Source organism: Pongo pygmaeus, chromosome 14 (genome assembly GCF_028885625.2).
Source record: "Pongo pygmaeus isolate AG05252 chromosome 14, NHGRI_mPonPyg2-v2.0_pri, whole genome shotgun sequence".
Lineage (NCBI taxonomy): Eukaryota > Metazoa > Chordata > Mammalia > Primates > Hominidae > Pongo > Pongo pygmaeus.
Window position 1 is genome coordinate 123,433,082 of NC_072387.2, and position 20,074 is coordinate 123,453,155.

General features: G+C 47.6%; 2 protein-coding genes across 5 annotated transcripts in view; both read right to left on the reverse strand.

Annotated features, from left to right (window-relative positions):
* The window catches only part of ADPRHL1 (ADP-ribosylhydrolase like 1), a 50,622-nt gene extending 44,652 nt beyond the window's left edge, over positions 1-5,970 (reverse strand). The window contains exon 1 of the mRNA XM_054447072.2: positions 4,961-5,970. Within this exon, the coding sequence (XP_054303047.2) occupies positions 4,961-5,174 (214 nt within the window). The 5' untranslated portion in view covers positions 5,175-5,970. The remainder of the gene's footprint in view (positions 1-4,960) is intronic.
* Positions 5,971-7,570: 1,600 nt separating this feature from the next.
* DCUN1D2 (defective in cullin neddylation 1 domain containing 2) overlaps positions 7,571-20,074 on the reverse strand; it is a 38,864-nt gene continuing 26,360 nt past the window's right edge. For 3 of the 4 annotated variants that reach the window (XM_054447084.2, XM_054447086.2, XM_054447085.2), the window contains exons 5-7: positions 13,405-13,487; positions 11,656-11,752; positions 7,571-10,502 (exon numbers count right to left, since the gene is read on the reverse strand). In XM_054447084.2, the coding sequence (XP_054303059.2) occupies positions 10,423-10,502; positions 11,656-11,752; positions 13,405-13,487 (260 nt within the window). In that variant the 3' untranslated portion in view covers positions 7,571-10,422. Of the gene's footprint in view, positions 10,503-11,655; positions 11,753-13,404; positions 13,488-15,089; positions 15,239-20,074 lie in introns of those variants that run through there. The other variant, XR_008493452.2, reaches the window with a different exon arrangement.

The window sequence follows — 20,074 nt, forward strand, 5'->3', positions numbered from 1 at the left end:
AGACACCCGCTCTATGCCCAGCACGTGGGAGGCCCAGACGTCCTCCCACGGCAAGGGCTAGTTCTTATTTGCCATCTTCCCTGATAAGGCTCAGTGAGGTTATGTGTCTTGCCCAAAGCCAGAGCTGGCAAAGGTGTTTGCCTGCAAAGCCCGAGCATTTCTGTGATTAAGTAACCCGCAGTGTGTGGATGGAATCCACACAGCCTCTAAAATCAGAGCCCGGGTGCCCGGCCATGCCAGGACAGGCTGTGGCAGGTGGATGCCCACCAGGTGGGGCCGGCGAGGGCGCCCCTCCTGACGGCCACTTTAACACCCAGCAACTTGTTTTCATTCTGTACTAAAACTGCACTCTGGGCTTGCGGGTCAGCGCTGGGAGACGCCACTGCTCCCTTTTCCTTGGTGATGAATCCCCCACCTTTGGGGAGGGGAGGGGTGGGAATGAATGGGGAGAGGGAGGCGAAGATGGAGGCTTGGCCCACCCTCCATGGGGCAGAAATGCCATTTGGAAGCAAAAGACCTTCCCGCTGGTGGCTGGGGCCTTCTTCAGCCGCATCAGAGCCAGATGTCCTAGCATGGATGGGTTGGTGACATTAGGAAGGGCACTTGGCAAAGTCACTCCCTCCTCCAGGACATGAAACCTCTGCAGCTGCAAACCCCTGGAGAGAGCATGCAGGGCCCCTGTGGCTGCAAACCACTGGAGACAGCACGCGTGTGTAGGGACCATGGCTGCAAACCGCCGGAGAGAGCACGCGTGTGTAGGGACCCTGGCTGCAAACCCCTGGAGAGAGCACGCGTGTGTGGGGACCATGGCTGCAAACCCCTGGAGAGAGCACGCATGTGTAGGGACCATGGCTGCAAACCCCTGGAGAGAGCACACGTGTGTAGGGACCATGGCTGCAAACCCCTGGAGAGAGCACCCGTGTGTAGGGACCATGGCTGCAAACCGCTGGAGAGAGCACGCGTGTGTAGGGACCATGGCTGCAAACCGCTGGAGAGAGCACGCGTGTGTAGGGACCATGGCTGCAAACCCCTGGAGAGAGCACGTGTGTGTAGGGACCATGGCTGCAAACCACTGGAGAGAGCACACAGGATCCTGAGGCTGCACACCCCCCGGAGAGAGTTCTTGGGGCCCAGCGGCTGCAAACCTCACAGAGAGAGCGTGCAGGGCCCGGTGGCTGCAAACCTCCTCACCTCCCACCACAGAGAGAGTGCGCAGGGCCCCACAGCTGCAAACCCCCCTCCCACCCCCCCAGAGAGCACACAGGGCCTGCAGCTGCAAACCCCCCAGAGAAAGCAAGCAGGGCCCCTTGGCTGTGAACCCCCCAGAGAGAGAGGGCTCCCGTGGCTGCAAACCCCTGGAGAAGTGCTCAGGACAAGGACTGCATGTTGTGTCCTCCTACCACCAGTTCCCTGACCCGGCCCAGCAGAGGCCTCTGAAGAGAGGGGCAGTCCTGGGAGGTGTGGCCGGCTGGCCTGTGCACGGTGTTGTCTACATGCATGGTGTTGTCATATGGGCACGGTGTTGTCTACACTCACGGTGTTGTCTACATGCACGGTGTTGTCTTATGTGCACGGTGTTATCCACATGCACAGTGTTGCCAACACGCCTGGTGTCTACATGCACAGTGTTGTATGTGCATGGTATTGTCTACACACATGGTATTGTCTGTCCTGCATGTATGATGTTGTCATAAATGCATAGCATTGCACTGTGTGAACACAGGGTGTTTACATGCACCGTGTTGTCACACAGGCATGGCTTTGTCTATATGCACGGTGTTGTCTACACGCACAGTGTTGTCTATACACACGGTGTTGTGTGTGCATGGCATTGCCTACACACATGGTGTTGTATGTATGGTGTTGCCTACACACATGTGTTGTATGTATGGTGTTGCCTACACACATGTGTTGTATGTATGGTGTTGCCTACACACATGTGTTGTATGTATGGTGTTGCCTACACACGTGTTGTATGTATGGTGTTGTCTACACACATGGTGTTGTCTGTGCATGGTGTCTACATGCACGTTGTATGTGCATGGTGTCTACACACATGTTGTCTGCACACATGGTGTGTGTGCATGCACAGTATTGTTTTATATGACGCCATGTTCATCACCCCAGTTCTGAGTCAGGGAGGAGAGAATGTGACCATGGTTTGAGAGACACGAGTCCTACAATCTCATGGAAGAGGTGTGAGGGCTGCATTCCTGCAGGAATTAAGGTCACCTTCGCCTGCACCCGAAACCCCTGGGTGGGGGTAGAGCTGTGTGGCTTTGTCCAGGCTGTGTCTAAACCCAGCGTGTGCCACTCACAGTCACCGGTGCAGTGGGTCCACAAACAGCCTTTCTCAACTCAGTCTTGGGTTAACAAGCCTAGCCCTTCCTGAGTCCCCTAAAACGATTCATTTTATTCTGGAATTAGACATGAAATGTCTATATTTAACTGAAATTTAGCCTTTTCTAAGCAAAAGAAGCCATAAAACAAAATGGCACAAACAGCATTGTCTTTTCAGGTTAGGATTTAAGTGAGAAACAGATTTTCAAAGCTGCTATCCTTGGGCTTCTCCCTGGGTCTCTTCCCTTTGGGACACTCAACTCCTGTCTCCCGTCTTCCCTGTCTGGTCTCCTGAAAGACATGTCAGTTTCTAAAGCTGCCTGAGGGGCCGGGCGCGGTGGCTCACACCTGCAATCCCAGCACTTTGGGAGGCCAGGACGGGCAGATCACAAGGTCAGGAGTTCGAGACCAGCCTGGCCAACATAGTGAAACCCCCGTCTCTACTAAAAATACAAAAAGTTAGCCCAGCTACTCGGGAGGCTGAGGCAGGAGAATCGCTTGAACTCGGGAGGTGGAGGTTGCAGTGAGCCGAGATCGTGCCACTGCTCTCCAGCCTGGGCAAAAGAGTGAGACTATGTCTCAAAAAAAAAAAAAAAAAAAAAAAAAAATGGTGCCTGAGTCTCCCAACTCATGTCTCAATAAAGAAAAGGCAAAATACTAACATCCAGTGAGCTTGTAGCAAAATGTCAACTGTTTCCAAACGTTTTCTGCCATGAGCCAAAGTGCCACCGCACTCCAGCCTGTGTGATGGAACAAGACTCCGTCTCAAAAAACAAACAAACAAACAAAAAACAGCGCCCCAAACGTCCGTAACCCTTTTAACTGTGTGAATTTCGTGTCCTGTTGGGCCGATCTCTGTCGGTGCATTTTTGGAGTGTCCTGTGTCGCTGCCCTCCCTGGGGGCCTGGCAGGATCAGACCCACAGCCATGGACGCTGCCATTCACAAAACGCCCACCAAGTGCTACCAGAAATGGGACATGCAGAGCTGGTGTGAGCGCACACATGGCATCAGACGCCCGGAGGAAGACTCAAGAGTTGAGTTCCAGCCCTCTACGGTGAAAACAAGCCGGAGCCTTGTTCCACAGGTGTCTGTGTGTGGGGTGCGCCTGTTGTGGGCTGCGGGGCACAGGCATGGGGCTGCTGGTCCTAAGGGCACACGAGAGGCCGCCTGGAAAACCAGAAGCAGGAGCTCCTGGACGCCAAGGCTGTGAACAGTCGGACGCCTCCCCGTCTCCAGCAAGCCGGGAGCCTTATCTTATCGTCGGCGCTTCAGCTCTCCCGTTATTTAGGGACAGGCCACAGGCTCGATGGCATTCCTCCTCTGTGAGCACAGAACTAAACTGGGCGCGTCCATGGCAGACGAACAGAATGGTGGAGTGAACGCATAAGTGAGGTTTCATTGACTTAGCCGCAGCCCTCAGATTGTAATTCTGCCATGATAAACAGCACCCACGGGGTTTTGAAGAGCAAATGCCTCGTAGGAAAGCTGGACTGCATGTCTGTGCACCTGCCATTTCCCTGAAATTCATGCAAAAGCTTGATCCTAAAATCAATTTGCTACTTAAAGGTATTTTAAGAAGCTTTGTCTCCAATCTCGTCCAATCAAGTTTACGTCATTTTCTTAGAACACATTTGTGTATGGGCAACTCTCCAAGCTGAACCGTTTTGGGAGATGATATTCTAACTTTAATTCATTGGAATTTAGAACTAATCCCCAAACAGTATTAATGGGTTCACATTTCAAACTGGCTTATTTTACATCCCTTTGTAATGAATTCAGAACAAGAAGGCTTAATTCTCTGCAGCGAGAAGTGAGCCCTCACCCTACTCCCAGCAGCACGGCCGAGAGAGGCTTAACTGGCTTTAACTCTATTAGAAACAGAAGGTGCTAGGCCTAGTTAACGCTTTACAAATACAAGTGAAAAGTCACGTTTAAAAATTGAATCTTAATAATCTGCAAAGTAAAGTAATAGTGTCACCCTCAGAGAAACCACAGGAGAAACACGATCTGCCGCATATCAAATTTGAGGGACACTCAAATTAAATTGCCACTTTTAGCAGCGGCATCAGGTAACACCATCGGCTGAAGGACCGCACTGCCTTCAAAGCTCTCGGAGGCTTACTGGGAGAACTCGAGCAGCCACAGCGTTATCTCCAGCCCGCACACCGGCGCTCCCTCCAGCCCGCACACCGGAGCTCTCTCCAGCCCGCACACCGGAGCTCTCTCCAGCCCGCACACCGGAGCGCGGTGGGCCCGGCCCTACCTGTGGCCACAGTGTTCCCTCCAGCCCGCACACCGGAGCTCCCTCCAGCCCGCACACCGGCGCTCCCTCCAGCCCGCACACCGGCGCTCCCTCCAGCCCGCACACCGGCGCTCTCTCCAGCCCGCACACCGGAGCTCCCTCCAGCCCGCACACCGGAGCTCCCTCCAGCCCGCACACCGGAGCTCCCTCCAGCCCGCACACCGGAGCTCTCTCCAGCCCGCACACCGGAGCGCGGTGGGCCCGGCCCTACCTGTGGCCACAGTGTTCCCTCCAGCCCGCACACCGGCGCTCCCTCCAGCCCGCACACCGGCGCTCCCTCCAGCCCGCACACCGGAGCGCGGTGGGGCCAGCCTACCTGTGGTGAGGGCCTCGGCGGTTGCGATGTGCATGATGGTGTTGTCACTCACGGGCCATTCTCCTGGCGAGAGTACGAGGTGGTCCAGGCCCCCGGAACGTTGCAGCTCCTCCTGGATCTTCATGCCTACAGTGCTGTTCTCCTTGCAGACATTTCTGTAGCCAAGAGCATCGCCGACGCTCCCCAGCAACATCGCAGCCTTAAATTTCTCCATCTCAGGAGGCAGCTCCTCTTACCCCACAGCTAGGAAGCGTCCTGGACTTTGTCCCCTTCTCAGCCCGCCTGACTTTTATAGTGGTCATTGTGTCACTGTCAGGAGCGTCCTCTGACGGCCAGGCGCTCCTTGTCTATCTCTGCAGGTGGCACCAATGAGAGGACCTTTCTGTCCCCCACGTGGGAGGTGTCAGTTTTCTTCCGCGTCTGGACAGGACCAGCTCCTCAGCAAAGGAGTCTGCTGGCTTCTGCCAGCACCCGGAGCACCTTCAGAGCGTTGACAGAGCAGGGGCTCCTCTCGCTGTCCCTGGAAGGAGTGTGCACGCTTCCCCGTGTGTGGTGCGGGGTGATGCGGGAGCGAATGTGTGCAGGCGTGCCTGTCACTGCGGCCCGCTGCGGGGCGTGCCCTCACCCCTCGGGCAACAACCCATCTGCTGTCTACAGTTCTGCCTTTCCTGGACATTTCAAATACAATGTGTGGCCTTCGGTGTCTGGCTTCCTTCACTCAACATAATGTTGAGATTAATGTGTGACAGGCGGTTTTATCGTTTAGAAAACTTTTCGATTATGAAATGTTTTTGATAGAAAACTTTTAAAAAATGCAGTGTAGAGGGAACAAAGTCAGTCTAGCTCCTGTGTGAAAAATGACGGTGTCTTCTCAGCATGCAGTGTTTAACGGCTCTCAAATAACTGGACTGCACTGAGGGGAAAGTCGTCAGCAAACCGCAGGCTTCACTGGAACCTCCCATCCGGCCCTCGGTCAGCTCAACGTATTTACATCATCCCTGCTAGCTCATGAAAAGAATATTAAAAAATAAGGAGACGGGGGGTGAGGCAGAATGCATACAGCCAGGGTTCCTGGTTTGAAATAAATTAGGAAAACAGTCCATCTCCCGACCCCACCCCAGGACAGTTTCCTGCAGAGGCCGGGCGCCCAGCGGGGCTGTGTCTCTCCCGTCTCCCTCCTCGGGGCCTGGTTTCCATCAGACCCAGGGGAAGCAGAGTTACCCTTGGACTGAAGAAATGCGTCTGATAAAAACAAAACTCTTGTAGTGTACAGTGGGACAGTAGGAAGCATTTAACCGCCTGGCGTTACACCAGCACTCGTTAAAACGGAGGTTCTCAAGCAGTGAGCTCACCTCACCCTCCACTGTCTGCTGGTGGAGCCAGCCATCAGCAGTCATGCCAGCTAGCATGATCCTGAGATTCAAAACCAGCATGCAGACCAGGCGCGGTGGCTCATGCCTGTAATCCCAGCACTTTGGGAAGCCTAGGTGGGCAGATTACCTGAGGTCAGGATTTTGAGACCAGCCTGACCAATATGATGAAACCCTGTCTCTACATACAAATACATACATACATAATAAAATTTTGTATTTTCTAAAAATACAAAAATTAGCCGGGCATGGTGGTGGGCACCTGTAATCCCAGCTACTCGGGAGGCTGAGATAGGAGGATCACTTGAACCTAGGAGGCAGAGGTTGCAGTGAGCTGAGATCACACCATTGCACTCCAGCCTGGGCAACAAGAGCAAAACTGTCTCAGAAACAAACAAACAAACAAAAACTCCAAAACAAAAAACAGCATGCACGCAGGTTCCCTATCCAAACCAGACAGACAGGAGGGGCGGCCCTTCGTTCAAACTCCCACCTGTTTTAGGCAGAACTGCACTGTGGGGCCGAAGCGTGTGCTGTTGAAGGGATTAACATAGCCTGCTCGCTGAGTGCTTCAGTTCTCAGGCGGCGGAAACCTTTGCCAAGAGCGCTATCTGGCTCCCTCAGCAAACAGGACGGGATAAGGTTAGCTTGTTTATCCAATAAATATTTGCAGAGCCCCTACTTTGTACCTGAAACTGTGGACACAGCAACAAGTATCAGAAGAAAGTTTATTCTTGGCCCCACGAAGCCTGAGGTCTAAAATGGATATAAACTTAAAGCTAAAAGAACACAATGACATGTACAATGTCACTGAGAGGAGCTGGCGATGTTGATTCCGGAACGCTGGCAGGTGCACCCCGAATCGGCAGGTCGCACATGATCCTTAGACCCCTGTGCTTGGCTGTTTGCCTCCGATAAGGGATGGTTTCCAGCAGTGTGTGCTGGCACACGTGACCTCCTGCCCCCACACACCCCCGTCAATCCTGCCTATTGTGAGATCTCTAATTCCTCACATAGCCACCACATCAGGCGCACGGTGCACCGCTGAGAGGGAACGCAATGACAGATGGTGCCTCAGGACCTGGTTACCTGGCCAGGGCTGGCGGGCCACACACGGGGGCAGGGGCTTGCCCGCTGGTTGCTAGCTGGGGGCTGTTCTCTCATCCTGGGACAAGGACACGGATGCTGACACCTGTAGGCAGGCATCCCTACAGCCGAGGAGAATCGAAAGGAAACCATGCCCAAGAAAAACCAATTTAATGCTTCTGTTCTCAGCATTTCACAGCATGCAGGACTCAAATGGATACAACAGAAGAAAAAACCCCACAATTTTTGGAAAAGCCTTTGTCCAATGATTAATATTTTGATATCTATTGACAATCCCTTAGAACTTTAAATCTCAAAAACAAAAAAGTACTGTGCATTTCCATAATTTATACAGAATTATCTGAATTCTATGAACTTTTCTGAACAAAACAATTACATGTCAAGAATCCATGAAGCCTAGAAGATGCGCTCACATTTTTGAGGTTTTTATTAAAGCCAGTTTTTGTTGTATTAGACAAATGCTCTCTGAGAATCGAAGACTTCTAAAGGTAGACAGGCCCAGTTTCCCATTAGAGTTCTGGAAGCAGAGCCTGGGGAAGATCTGTCACTTGCCCATCACTGGACCAGCCAGAAGCCAGCGGGGGCCAGGCGGGGTCTGTAGGCTGCAGGTCCCTTCCAGTCCTGTCCCTGCTGCCCTCTGTGACCATCTCTGCTGAGAAGCATCGACAGTTCGTCCTACAGCCACCAAACGCACGAACCTCAGTCATCAGATGTTCCTGAAGCCCAGGGTGAGTCCTGTTCTCAGAAGCCAACCCAGCTGCATGTCTGGGCCATGCTCTCTTACACCGCAGCTAGGTTGTCTGCAGCGACTCTCCTCTCTGCTGGGGAGCAGCTCCAGCTGGTCCACGTCCTGCACGGTGCTGCAGGGGGCAGCAAGGCACACTTGTGACATGAGAGTCTCGGCACGTGAGGTAGGGTCAGCAGTGATGTCCACAACTCAATACCAGCCCTCCACGCCTGGGCAGCACTCGTGGGTCCTCCTCGACCAGGTGGACACGAGAAACAGATAACATGGCGCAAGGACAGACTTCAGCTCACCAATCAGATGAAGGTTTTGGGGCTGGGTTTTTTTGGACAACCATGTACATTTTAGCTTCCAAATGTGCACAGGGGCACAAAGGTCTGGATGCTGGGCACTGTGGGCACCACAAGAGGGTGGAAAGAACCAACTCATTCGATTTTATTGTATGTATGTATTTATTTTGAGACAGAATCTCACTCTGTCGTCCAGGCTGGAGAGCAGTGGCGCGATCTCGACTCACTGTAACCTCCATCTCCTGAGTTCAAGCGAATCTCCTGCCTCAGCCTCCTGAGTAGCTGGGATTACAGGCATGTGCCACCACGCCCGGCTAATTTTTGTATTTTTAGTAGAGACAGGGTTTCACCATGTTGGCCAGCCTGGTCTCAAACTCCTGACCTCAGGTGATCCACCTGCCTCGGCCTCCCAAAATGCTGGGATTACAGGTGTGAGCCACTACGCCCGGCCTTGATTTTTAAAATTACAATTCATCACTCATAAAACAAATGTTTTTCATGGAAAAATGTCTTTTTAAATGTAATTAAAATATATTTTTAAAAAACTTTATGAAGCTTCTCAGGCAGGTCAAATAACATTTAAGTAAGAGAGGCCCACTGATGCATAAATGGTGTGAGATAAACTCTGCTGGAATTGTGCCATGTGTGCCGTTGCTGTGCAAAGCTACATGGGGATTGAGAACCATAAAATGATTTTCAGATGAATGTCTAGAGAAAATGAAAACAAAAATAGAGCTGGTAAATCTAGATATTCAATAATTCAAAAAATATAAATCGTGAATTCCTGGCACCAATTTTATTTTATTTAATTAATTAATTAATTTTTTGAGACAGAGTCTTGCTCTGTCGCCCAGGCTGGAGTGCAGTGGCGCGATCTCGGCTCACTGCAAGCTCCGCCTCCCAGGTTCACGCCATTCTCCTGCCTCAGCCTCCCGAGTAGCTAGGACTACAGATGCCCGCCACCACGCCCGGCTAATTTTTTTGTATTTTTTAGTGGAGACGGGGTTTCACCGTGTTTTGCCAGGATGGTCTTGATCTCCTGACCTCATGATCCGCCTGCCTCGGCCTCCCAAAGTGCTGGGATTACAGGTGTGAGCCACCGCGCCCGGCCCTGATTTTAGAATCTATAATTTCATCACTCATAAAAGAAATGTTTTTCATGGAACAATGTCTTTTTAAATGTAATTAAAATATATTTTAAAAAAACATACTTTATGAAGCTTCTCAGGCAGGTCAAATAATATTTAATTAAGAGAGGCCCACTGATGTATAAATGGTGTGAGATAAACTCTGCTGGAATCATGCTACGTGTGCCGTTGCTGTGCAAAGCTACATGGGGATTGAGAACCATAAAATGATTTTCAGATGAATGTCTAGAGAAAATGAAAACAAAAATAGAGCTGGTAAATCTAGATATTCGATAATTCAAAAAATATAAATCTTGAATTCCTGGTACCAATTTTAAAAAACATTAGACTCTACGACAAGATCATCTCCTTTAGGGCACATTCTTAACAGCTTTGACTTGTATAAAAACGCAGCATCCTGCAGAGGACACATGCCGTGTTTCCAGGGCGACTGGGCAGCGCTCTGCCAGACGCTGGTTCGCCTGACGGCGCGAACTACGCAGCATGCTCTGCGGTCCCACAGGCGGCGCTATGGCTCTACCTTAGTGTTTTGTAAATATTAAAAAATCATGCAGAAATTTCCTAATGCAATAGCTATGATGATAAATCTCCAAACATCCCAAAGCAGCCGTGTCCTGAGGAACTTCCTGCGGTGTCCACAAAGCAGCCGCTGCTGTCCTCTGGCAGAATGGGACGGCTCCTCTGGTTTCATGGCTGGTCAAGAATGACTTCTGGAATCAGTGACAGTGCACCCAGGAACTGACTGAAATCTCCTTGCAGGATACAAATCATTTCATAATCTTACTCCTGCTTAACTTGCTGCCTAGAAAAGGCTGCGTTTTCCACCTGTGACTACTGGCCGTGCATATTCTACAAAATCATCTATAAGAACAGGCCAAGCTCCTAAAGGAAAGCAAGCAAACAGAAAACCCGTTAGAGCACCGTTTTTATCTCCAAAGCACTGAGTCACATATCAATCCAACATTTACATTTCAAGAACCCAAATGATTTCAGGTCCACACCATTTGTGTTTCACAGAATGAACCAGCCCAAGTTACCCAGTTCTTTTGCCCTAGCACGGCCAGGTGGGGAGCCCTGGTGTGTGCGTGCTGGTATGTCTAGGGGGCTGTGGGCTCACAGTGGCCCCGCATGCTCGGTGAGTGCCCCAGGCAGTCACACCAGCTGCTCAGGAAGGGAGCTAAATTGACCCCTGCGGAGCAGGAGGCATGTTCCTCAGGCCATTGGCATTCTTGCCAGCAGGGGGTGCTCCCTCCTGCGGCTCTTCCCAAGTGGGACCACCCCATTGCTCCCTTCCCCACCTCCAGCAGCCCTGAGTGCCCTCTGAGCTCCTGCACTGCTGCGTCAATCCTGGAAGCTGTGCTTCTGTCAGTGAAATTCAATGACCCCTTCCTTCATTTGGCAAGCATTTACTGGGTGCCTCTGATCTAGGGACGGTGCAAAATGTGGAGGACACAAAGAGAAACAGAAGCTAAAACAGGCAGGCAAACACGTAAACCACCCATTAAAGGCATGGCGCCAATGCCCAGAACAGATCACTGCCCGCCGAGAGGGCAGGGAGGAAGCAAAGTGGGTGGGAGCCTAGAGGGGAGGCCTTCCACCCAGAGACCATCCCTCTCTAAGGTGGCAGCGTGCCCAGCACACAGCAGGCTCCAAAGGGCCTCCAACGCAGCGTCCCAAACACAGGGGGAGACAAATATGTAGAGATATATTTATGCAAGAAGACAGGAGCTGGAATCTCTGAGTCAGCCTGAAGAGCGCAGTGTGGAACTGACCTAACTCCATGGCTCCACCATGGGGGTCTCTTACTCTGCACATCCAATTCTGAAATGCTTTGGCTTAGAGGACTGTCTTCTCGATTTACACTAAATATAAAGCCCTATTTTTCTTTTGTATGATTTACAGAAAATAATAAGGAAAGGAGTAGTATTATCACCACGCCCATCTCAGGGACGGAGTCACCCTCTAGAGGCAGGAAAAGTTAACGTTCTCAGGTGTAAGCATTTCGGTCAATCATCTGAAGCACAACTTCTGGTACCTTCTTCATCGTAGTTAGACATATCATCCGCAATCATGTTTCCAAAGTCCAGCAGGAGGTTCCAGGTGTCCCTTGGAATTGATCTTTTGTGATGTTCCTAATATATAAGAGAAAAAAAACCCACCAGATTTAAAATATAGAGCTTAACTCTCATATATTCTAGTGGCCTAGCGATCTTCAATTAATGTTCATTAATTTGATTAGGAACAAGTACAATAAAATTGTTAAAAGTAATAGTTTCACAACAATGTAAGTGCTACAACAATGCCAATGTCCAAATATAGAAAGCAGACTTATTTAAGAACAAAACATTTTAAATATTACAATTATAAACTCCTGTTTTGTCACATAGAAGGGCAGCATTTTAATCTCGTTACCTGCCCATTAGCTGCATGTATATATATATTCACGAACAGCTCATAAGCTTGTCTTACATTTTAAAACATTAACTGCTATCAAATTACATGTAGTTTTCTGCAACTTGTTTTTTTCCCACTCAGCATAATGTCTGAAATGTATGCGGGCTGATGCGTGTGAATGTGCATTCGTTTGCATGGCTCCAAAGCTGTGCTCCATCGCACCAATATTCTGATTTTTTAGTCCGTTCTCCTGTGGATGGTCACTGGCTTTTCCAGTGTTCTGCCATTACAATTGACACTGTGAGCGCCTTCATCCCCATTTCCACGCACAAGAGCGTGAGGTTCTCTGGGAAACATCTGTGACTTAGGTTTGACCCCAGGTAAGGCGTAAGGGGGCTGTGGGCACAGCATTACTGACCTCTGGATATTTCGAGAGAAGTAATACGGCACATGATGTAATGAAACACATAGCTGCAAAGACGTCCCTCCATGGCAAACCCACAGGACTGAGTGACATCACTTTCCACAGACAGCTCCGCCCTCCACCTGCCATGCTTTCTGGGTGCATTCCCAGACGAAGAAGCAGAGGTACGTGGAAGTGGTGTGCCCAAGGCCACAGGTACTCATAAGTGGCAAAGTCTGTGTCATCTGCTATCAGGTGAATGGAGGCAGTGCGGGTCCTGGCCCGGCCGTGGGTTGGGCGGTGGAAGACCACTTCTTTCATTTTCGTGGACAGAACGGCAAGAGGTCTGGGCATCTCTGCCATCACCAGGCTTGTGGCCACTCACTTCCAACAACCCACAGCTGCACCTGCTGCCAGCAAGACGGGCTGGCATGACGCAGCCCTGCCCCACACCAGCAAAGTGTCTCTCCAGAGGGCCCACAAAGGCCTCTTTTCCTCCCGAGCATGGTAAGACACACTTAGAAATGGCTTCAGATCACAGACACACACAGTGGCTGGGCACCACCAGATACAATCCGCAGTTCCGGAGCCCAAACCAGTCTACAGAAGTGTGGCGCTGGCACCGTGTCAAGGATTCGGAGTTCTCAGTGGAATGACAGAATTACCATCTAGGTCCTTGGAGGAGACAACACGGGGGCTGCTGGGATTGCAGAGTCTCCAGGAACCCCAGCCTGAGAGGAGCTTCCTGTGACTGCCAAGGAGCCATGTTCTGAGGAGGCCCCGGAGTGGCCCCAGCTCAGCCCTGCGGTCTCCGGCAAGGTGACAGAGCCAAGCGGCAACCTGTCTGGACCTGCGGATCTTTGTGTGGGACGTTCATCTGCTGAAAACCTCCACGTGTGAGGCCTGAGGTGGATGATTACATGCAGCCTCATACCTACCGACCTCCCTCCACAGTGGGCACAGAGCGAGATGCAGGAGGACACTTACCAGTAAGAATGTGTTCCAGAGATCTAGAAATTTAAACCTTCCAGATAACACTAATTTCCAATATGCAACAGCCATTTCTAAGTCTGGTAAAAAGAGAGAAAGAGCAGTTAGTAAATCTCACTCTCTTTTTCTACTGCACAAAAAACGACCACTTCTTAGCACATCAATATTTACTTAATAAAATGTGGCAATCTCACCCAAGAGTCATGAGGCTTAATCTCTACGGAAGTGCTCCTGAGAGCTGTACGTAGTCTAATTTTATAAATCTGGGGAAACTCCTTTAAAAAGGATTTGTGTATTAGGTTATTTGGATATGCACACAATTCCCCCCTAATTAATCAGTTTTGGAGATTTGCATTTTCATACATATTGGGTGTTCTTTAAACCTGACCTGATCTGGATACTATTAATGCATATCATTTGTTTTTAAAAACAGGCCACTGGCCTGAGTGTCGAACTGCAAATCAAAGGACCAGTTTAGGAAGGAAGGGACACACTGTTCTCCAAATAGACCTGCCTTGTTACTATATGAACTAAGACAGAATCTGTTTCACAGGTAATTACAGAGGCCTTATGAGGGCTCTGATTTGTCCCTAAAGCATCAAGTCAAATCCGCACCTAGCAGGGAAAGCGTTCTCACTGACGCATCTACACATCGACACTGCATATCAATCAAAGCCAACGCCCTCTTTTCCCACACGGGAAGGTGGTGATTATTTCACGACTTCTATACAAATCTCTGCTACTGAAGATGTCTAATAGAATATGAATGCTGAGTTTCAGGGCTGTCTCCAATCCATAGTTTGTGAAACACTGATTTATTCTCTGCTCATCGGAAGCTTGATAATGATTTCTTTTTATATGCTTGACACAGCAAGTATATAAAGGGGTTCAGAATTCTATTTTTTTAAAGTGACCGGCCAGGTGCGGTGGCTCACGCCTGTAATCTCAGCACTTTGGGAGGCCGAGGCGGGTGGATCACCTGAGGTCAGGAGTTTGAGACCAGCCTGACCAACATGGAGAAACCCTGTCTCTACTAAAAATACAAAATTAGCTGGGCGTGGTGGCTCATGCCTGTAATCCCAGCTACTGGGGAGGCTGAGGCAGGAGAATCACTTGAACCCGGGAGGCAGAGGTTGTGGTGAGCTGAGATCGCGCCACTGCACTCCAGCCTGGGCAACAAGAGTGAAACTCCGTCTCAAAAAAATAATAATAATAAATTAAATAAATAAATAAAATAAAAAATAAATAAAGTAACCTCCTTTAATCATGTTGAATAGTATTCACCACTTTTAGGCAATAAAAGAAGAGTTATATTTATGTAAGATTAATGTGAAAAGCAGATTAATAAATGTTAGGTAATATATTAGTTTAAATGCAAAGTACATAACTAAACACTTTTCAAAAGATTTTTTTCTAAATCTGGTTTAATCCCACTTAAACAGAAGTTATTAAAGTTGGAGCTCTAGCAAGATTTCCAGGGTCGATCATTATTAAAATGGGATAAGCAAGAGGCGTATGAGTAGCAAAACCCACTTTAAATAAAACGCCTCTAAATTCCCCGTGTGCAAAGGTTTCATGACCAACTTTATCAGTTTTGAATACCCTGGAGTCTGAATCAGAAAGAAAGAGAGAGTCAGAAAGTGCCAAGTAACTGAGATATGGAACAGCTCTCTAGACCTTACCGATGGGACCCGCAGTAAAATGCTAAGATGATTAGTCTTGTCCTGCTTATAAGTCTACATCCTTATCACTTAGGAAGAACATTAATTGAAATCTATATTCAACTCATCTTAATGATGTAAAGCTCTCACATTGAGAAATGGAGGTGAACCTGGGGAGGAAAAAAAAATAAAGTTTTATGGCATACATTTAATCTAGTTACGTTGGGTTAGTTTCGGTCCTAAAAACTTTTCTTACAAAGGACCTGATTTATATGTTTGTCAATCACATTATCAAAAGTAAATATATGCTTTTTCAATATTTATTATTATTTATAGAAAAATGTTTAATATTGTCCTAATGGACTTAGCCATTTGCAAAACAGTAACAACAACAACAAAAACAACAACTCAGAATGGCAGAACTTGAAAGTGGAAATCGAGACCAACAGCTACTCTGGTGGCTACATCTTTATAGCAACTATTTTCTTTCCCAGAACCTCTAAAAAGTCTCATCTCCTAAGTGAAAACATGTTAGAAGAAGGCATTACTATTTAAAATTCATGCTTGTGATGCTCCACTTAGGATTAGACAATGAAGATGTGTCCTCTATCAAAAAAGTACCTTAGGGCAGACATAAAAATTAGTTCTCATGAAACTTCACTTCCTCAAACATCAAGATTCTCAAAGCTGGCCGGGCACAGTGGCTCACACCTGTAATCGTAGCACTTTAGGAGGCTGAGGCAGGAGGATCACTTGAAGTCAAGAGTTTGAGACCAGCCTGGGCAACAGAGCAAGACCCTCACCTCTTTAAAAAAAAAAACAAAAACACAAAAGATTCCCAAAGCCAACTGATTCAAGACTCTAGCCAGCATGAAACTATGTTGTTTCTTGCATTAAAACAGAGCCAAGCAACTTTATCCTATCAGGTTAACCATTAGTTAAGAGTAAAGCATCATCTTACATAAAAACAATACAGTACAATCTACACACACACACACACACACACAGAGATACACATAGACACACACAGATACCCACACGGAGACACAGATACACAGACACAGACACACAGAGACACAGACACACACAGAGACACACACAGAGGCACAGATACACAGACACAGACACACAGAGACACAGACACACACAGAGACACACACAGAGGCACAGATACACATAGACACACACAGATACCCACACGGAGACACAGACACAAACACACACACACAGACACACACACAAAGGAAATAAAGGGTAAATCTGTGTCTTTTTGGCTCCACGTTCCCACGGCAGTCCGTGCTTTTTCTAGGAACAGTTGGATACTTGTCTCGACCTGTTCAATTTATACTTAATTCCTTACAAGACAGACCACGTAATCTTTGGAAATGGTAAACTGACGGCTCTATTTCTGGGTTATAGTCATAAAATTACTCTTCTTGCTTTATTTCTGTTTTTAAAAAGCCCTCAAAAAACTTTTCTAAAAATAGCGTATAATCTATTTGAAGTGTTCACACAATCTAATCATTTCCCGAGGAGGCTATTGTTTTCTTTAATAAAATTTCATATTCTCTCAGCTATTGTCATGAAGCAAAGAAACAAAACCAGTAATGCTTCCCATCCTATAGTGAATGATTCTGACAAACATTTCATTTAAGTATCTACAGGAGTAAACAAGTCCTTGTTCTCACTGAGGAATTCAAGGATAAACTATAAATCTCTTGCAGCTTTCAATGGCCTGTTCTGCCACTGAAAGCTCTGATGCTTAAGGAAATTTATAAAACACAGGCTGAACATGGTAGGTCCTGAATCTTAAAAATGTTTCCAAACACTCTCTACCCATATACTGACCTTCCTTGAAACATTCGTGCACAAAGAAAATAAATTTTGCAACTTTGAACTAGGCAATTAATTTAGACTCTAATTTATAACCTCCTGGAAATTACCATGGAATGAAGTGGTGGCACCGAGTGGAAGGGACGCTGCGCGTTTCCAGGACGGGGCAGCTGGACTTTGCTGCGGGGGACGTGGCAGCCTCTGCAGGCCCAGTGCTTCTGCCCGGGCCACCACGCTGCGAGGAGGCCCACGCGGGGCAGCTGGAGGCAGGTGGGAGGCCACGGCGGAGAGCAGCACGGATGAACGAGAAGGGCCGCTCAGTGGAATCTGCCCAAGTTCCTGACCCAGTGGATCATGAGCTACCAAAACGACTGTCATTTGAAGCCACTGTGTTTTGAGGTGTTTGCTGCGCAGTCATTACTAACCCAGGCGGCCGGCCTGGCTGAAGCCCCAGGGCCTGTGTTTCCAGCAAGTTCTGCAGTGATGCCAATCTTGCTGGCTTTACCAAGGGCCTAGAAAAGCTCCATAATACTTTTCTGTATGTGTCAAGTTAACATGGCATTATAAGATAAAAATTCTTAAAGATAATATCTACATATGACAGTCAGATAAAATGCTAATCTTTTAAACATTTTTCCATGTCAACATTTAAAGGAAGTATCCCCTGCATTGCAGAGTATCAATAAATATAAATGATTATCTTTAATAGAAGCTGAGTTATCCTAAGATTATGCTGAAGATATTAAAGTAACAGTTCAAAATAGTCAGAAAAAAAGTTTTATCATTCACTGAAATTTCAGTGTCCTTCCTGATAAACATTTAACAATAAAAAGTAAATGCTATTATTTTAAAATTTGGATCAGACTAATCCTCACTTTGGAAAGGAAGCTGGATAGACCTCTGAGAATTAAACTGCTCAAAAGTAAAGCATGACCCAGACATTCCTTGAAAAATCATGATCGTTACACTCAGACCTGAAATGGCCAAATTTTAGAAAAGTGTGAGAAGCAGCATCTCTTGTTTGGGTGACTACTGCCAGAGAAAATTGGGGTGAGGGGATCAGGAAACAGAGAGAAGTAAAAAAAAACAAAAAAACAAAAATAACCTGCATGAGATGGAAGAACACCCACAGCAGAAACCAGCACCTGTCAGGAGCACAGGTGGCCCTGTCCTTACCAAGTGACAGAGCCCAAGAACCCTGAAGGAGCTCATCTCAAGTCTTCCTCCGCATCATTATTCTCTTGTCTATTTGCTTTTTTTTTTTTTTTTTTTTTTTAAAAATATGGTCTGACTCTGTCGCCCAGGCTGGAGTGCAGTGGTGCAATCTCAGCTCACGGCAGCCTCCACCTCTCAGGCTCAAGTAATCCTCCTGCCTCAGCCTCCGGAGTAGCAGGGACTACAGGTGCACACCACCACACCCGGATAATTCTTGTATGTATGTATGTGTGTGTATATATATATATATAGATATATATACATATAGATAGATAGATAGATTTTTTTTTTTTGAGATGGAGTCTTGCTCTGTCACCCAGGTTGGAGTGCAGTGATGTGATATCAGCTCACTGCAATCTCCGCCTCCTAGGTTCAAGCGATTCTTGTGCCTCAGACTCCTGAGTAGCTGGGACTACAGGTGTGTGCCACCAGACTCAGCTAATTTTTTGTGTTTTTAGTAGAGATGGGGATTTGCCATGTTGCCCAAGCTGGTCTCGAACTCCTGACCTCAAGTGATCCGCCCAGAAGTGCTGGGATTACAGGTGTGAGCCACCACACTCGGCCTGCTTGTTAGTTTCTAGAAAAGAGTGGTAATGGTTTCTTGAGAATACTGATGATAGTTACTGAGTAATCAGGGTCTAAACTAAAATAAGCTTTAATGACTATTTTGCCTCAGCCTCTTAGAAAGAAATAGAGTGGAACAGCAAAGATAAAAAATAAGAGTTTTATCATAGAAAACCAAATGTTTTCATTTGTTAAAAGTACACAGAATCTGACGTCTGGTATGTAGCTCATAAATCAAGAGTTATTTTACAAAGAGTCATTCTGTAGATGCAGAAATACTTTACAGTGTAGACTTTCCCCTTCTTTTGATATGCTAAGTCATTTCTCCATTCAGAGGCAAAATAGTAAATCTTCAGTGCCTTTAGAATAAACATTTACTGCCCTGAGTGTGGAAACTAACTTAAATTTCAGCGTAGGTTTTCAGGGGGCAGGGTGGTTTGTAGACCACGAGCTAAGTCTCCGTGGTTGGTACAGTAAATCTTTGGCCACATTTCCTGGAGGCCATGTTTAGTAGTGAAACGGGCTTTTCTCTAGCTGGTTAAGGCTGGAAGCTGAATCCAGGTGGACAGGATGGCATATTGTTAAAGAATCCCCATTGCTGTCACTGTCCTTTGGATTTTTTTTTTTTGGAGACAAGAGTCCTGCTCTGTCGCCCAGGCTGGAGTGCAGTGGCACGATCTCGACTCACTGCAAGCTCCATGTCCCGGGTTCACGCCATTCTCCTGCCTCAGCCTCCTGAGTAGCTGGGACTACAGGCACCCGCCACCACGCCCGGCTAATTTTTTGTATTTTTTTAGTAGAGACGGGGTTTCACCATGTTACCCAGGATGGTCTCGATCTCCTGACCTCGTGAGCCACCATGCCCGGCCTGTCCTCTGGATGTTAAACCTCGTTTTTTCCCCAACACAATATAAAAAAACTTAAAGCACCAGAACCAGTGATGGAGACCAGCCAGTTTAGACCGCAAGTAATATTGCTGGTGGTACACAGCAGAGGAGCCCGTTTACTGTATCTCTAGGTAGAAATATCTAGAGGATGTGACAGCCTCTGAGAAACATGATGTTACTATGTGCATTTTAAAAAATATAATACTTGCATGTAATTGCTGTAATGTGCATATTGGAGGCAACTGTGAACCTGGTCTGTGATCACCAGTGCAGTCTGTTGTAAATTCAAAGACAGCTTGTTGAACTTTATTTTTATTTTTTACCTATTGTTTTCAGAGTGCCTATTTTGAACTAAAATTTGTGACACCACTGCAAAAAAAAAAAGGATATTTTTAGTCCCCAAAGTAAAATGTCAGCTTATAAAGAGCAGTCTTGGGTACATCCATCAGGATGGCCACTATTCAGAAAACAGCAGTTGTTGTCAGGATGTGCAGAGGTTGGATGCTC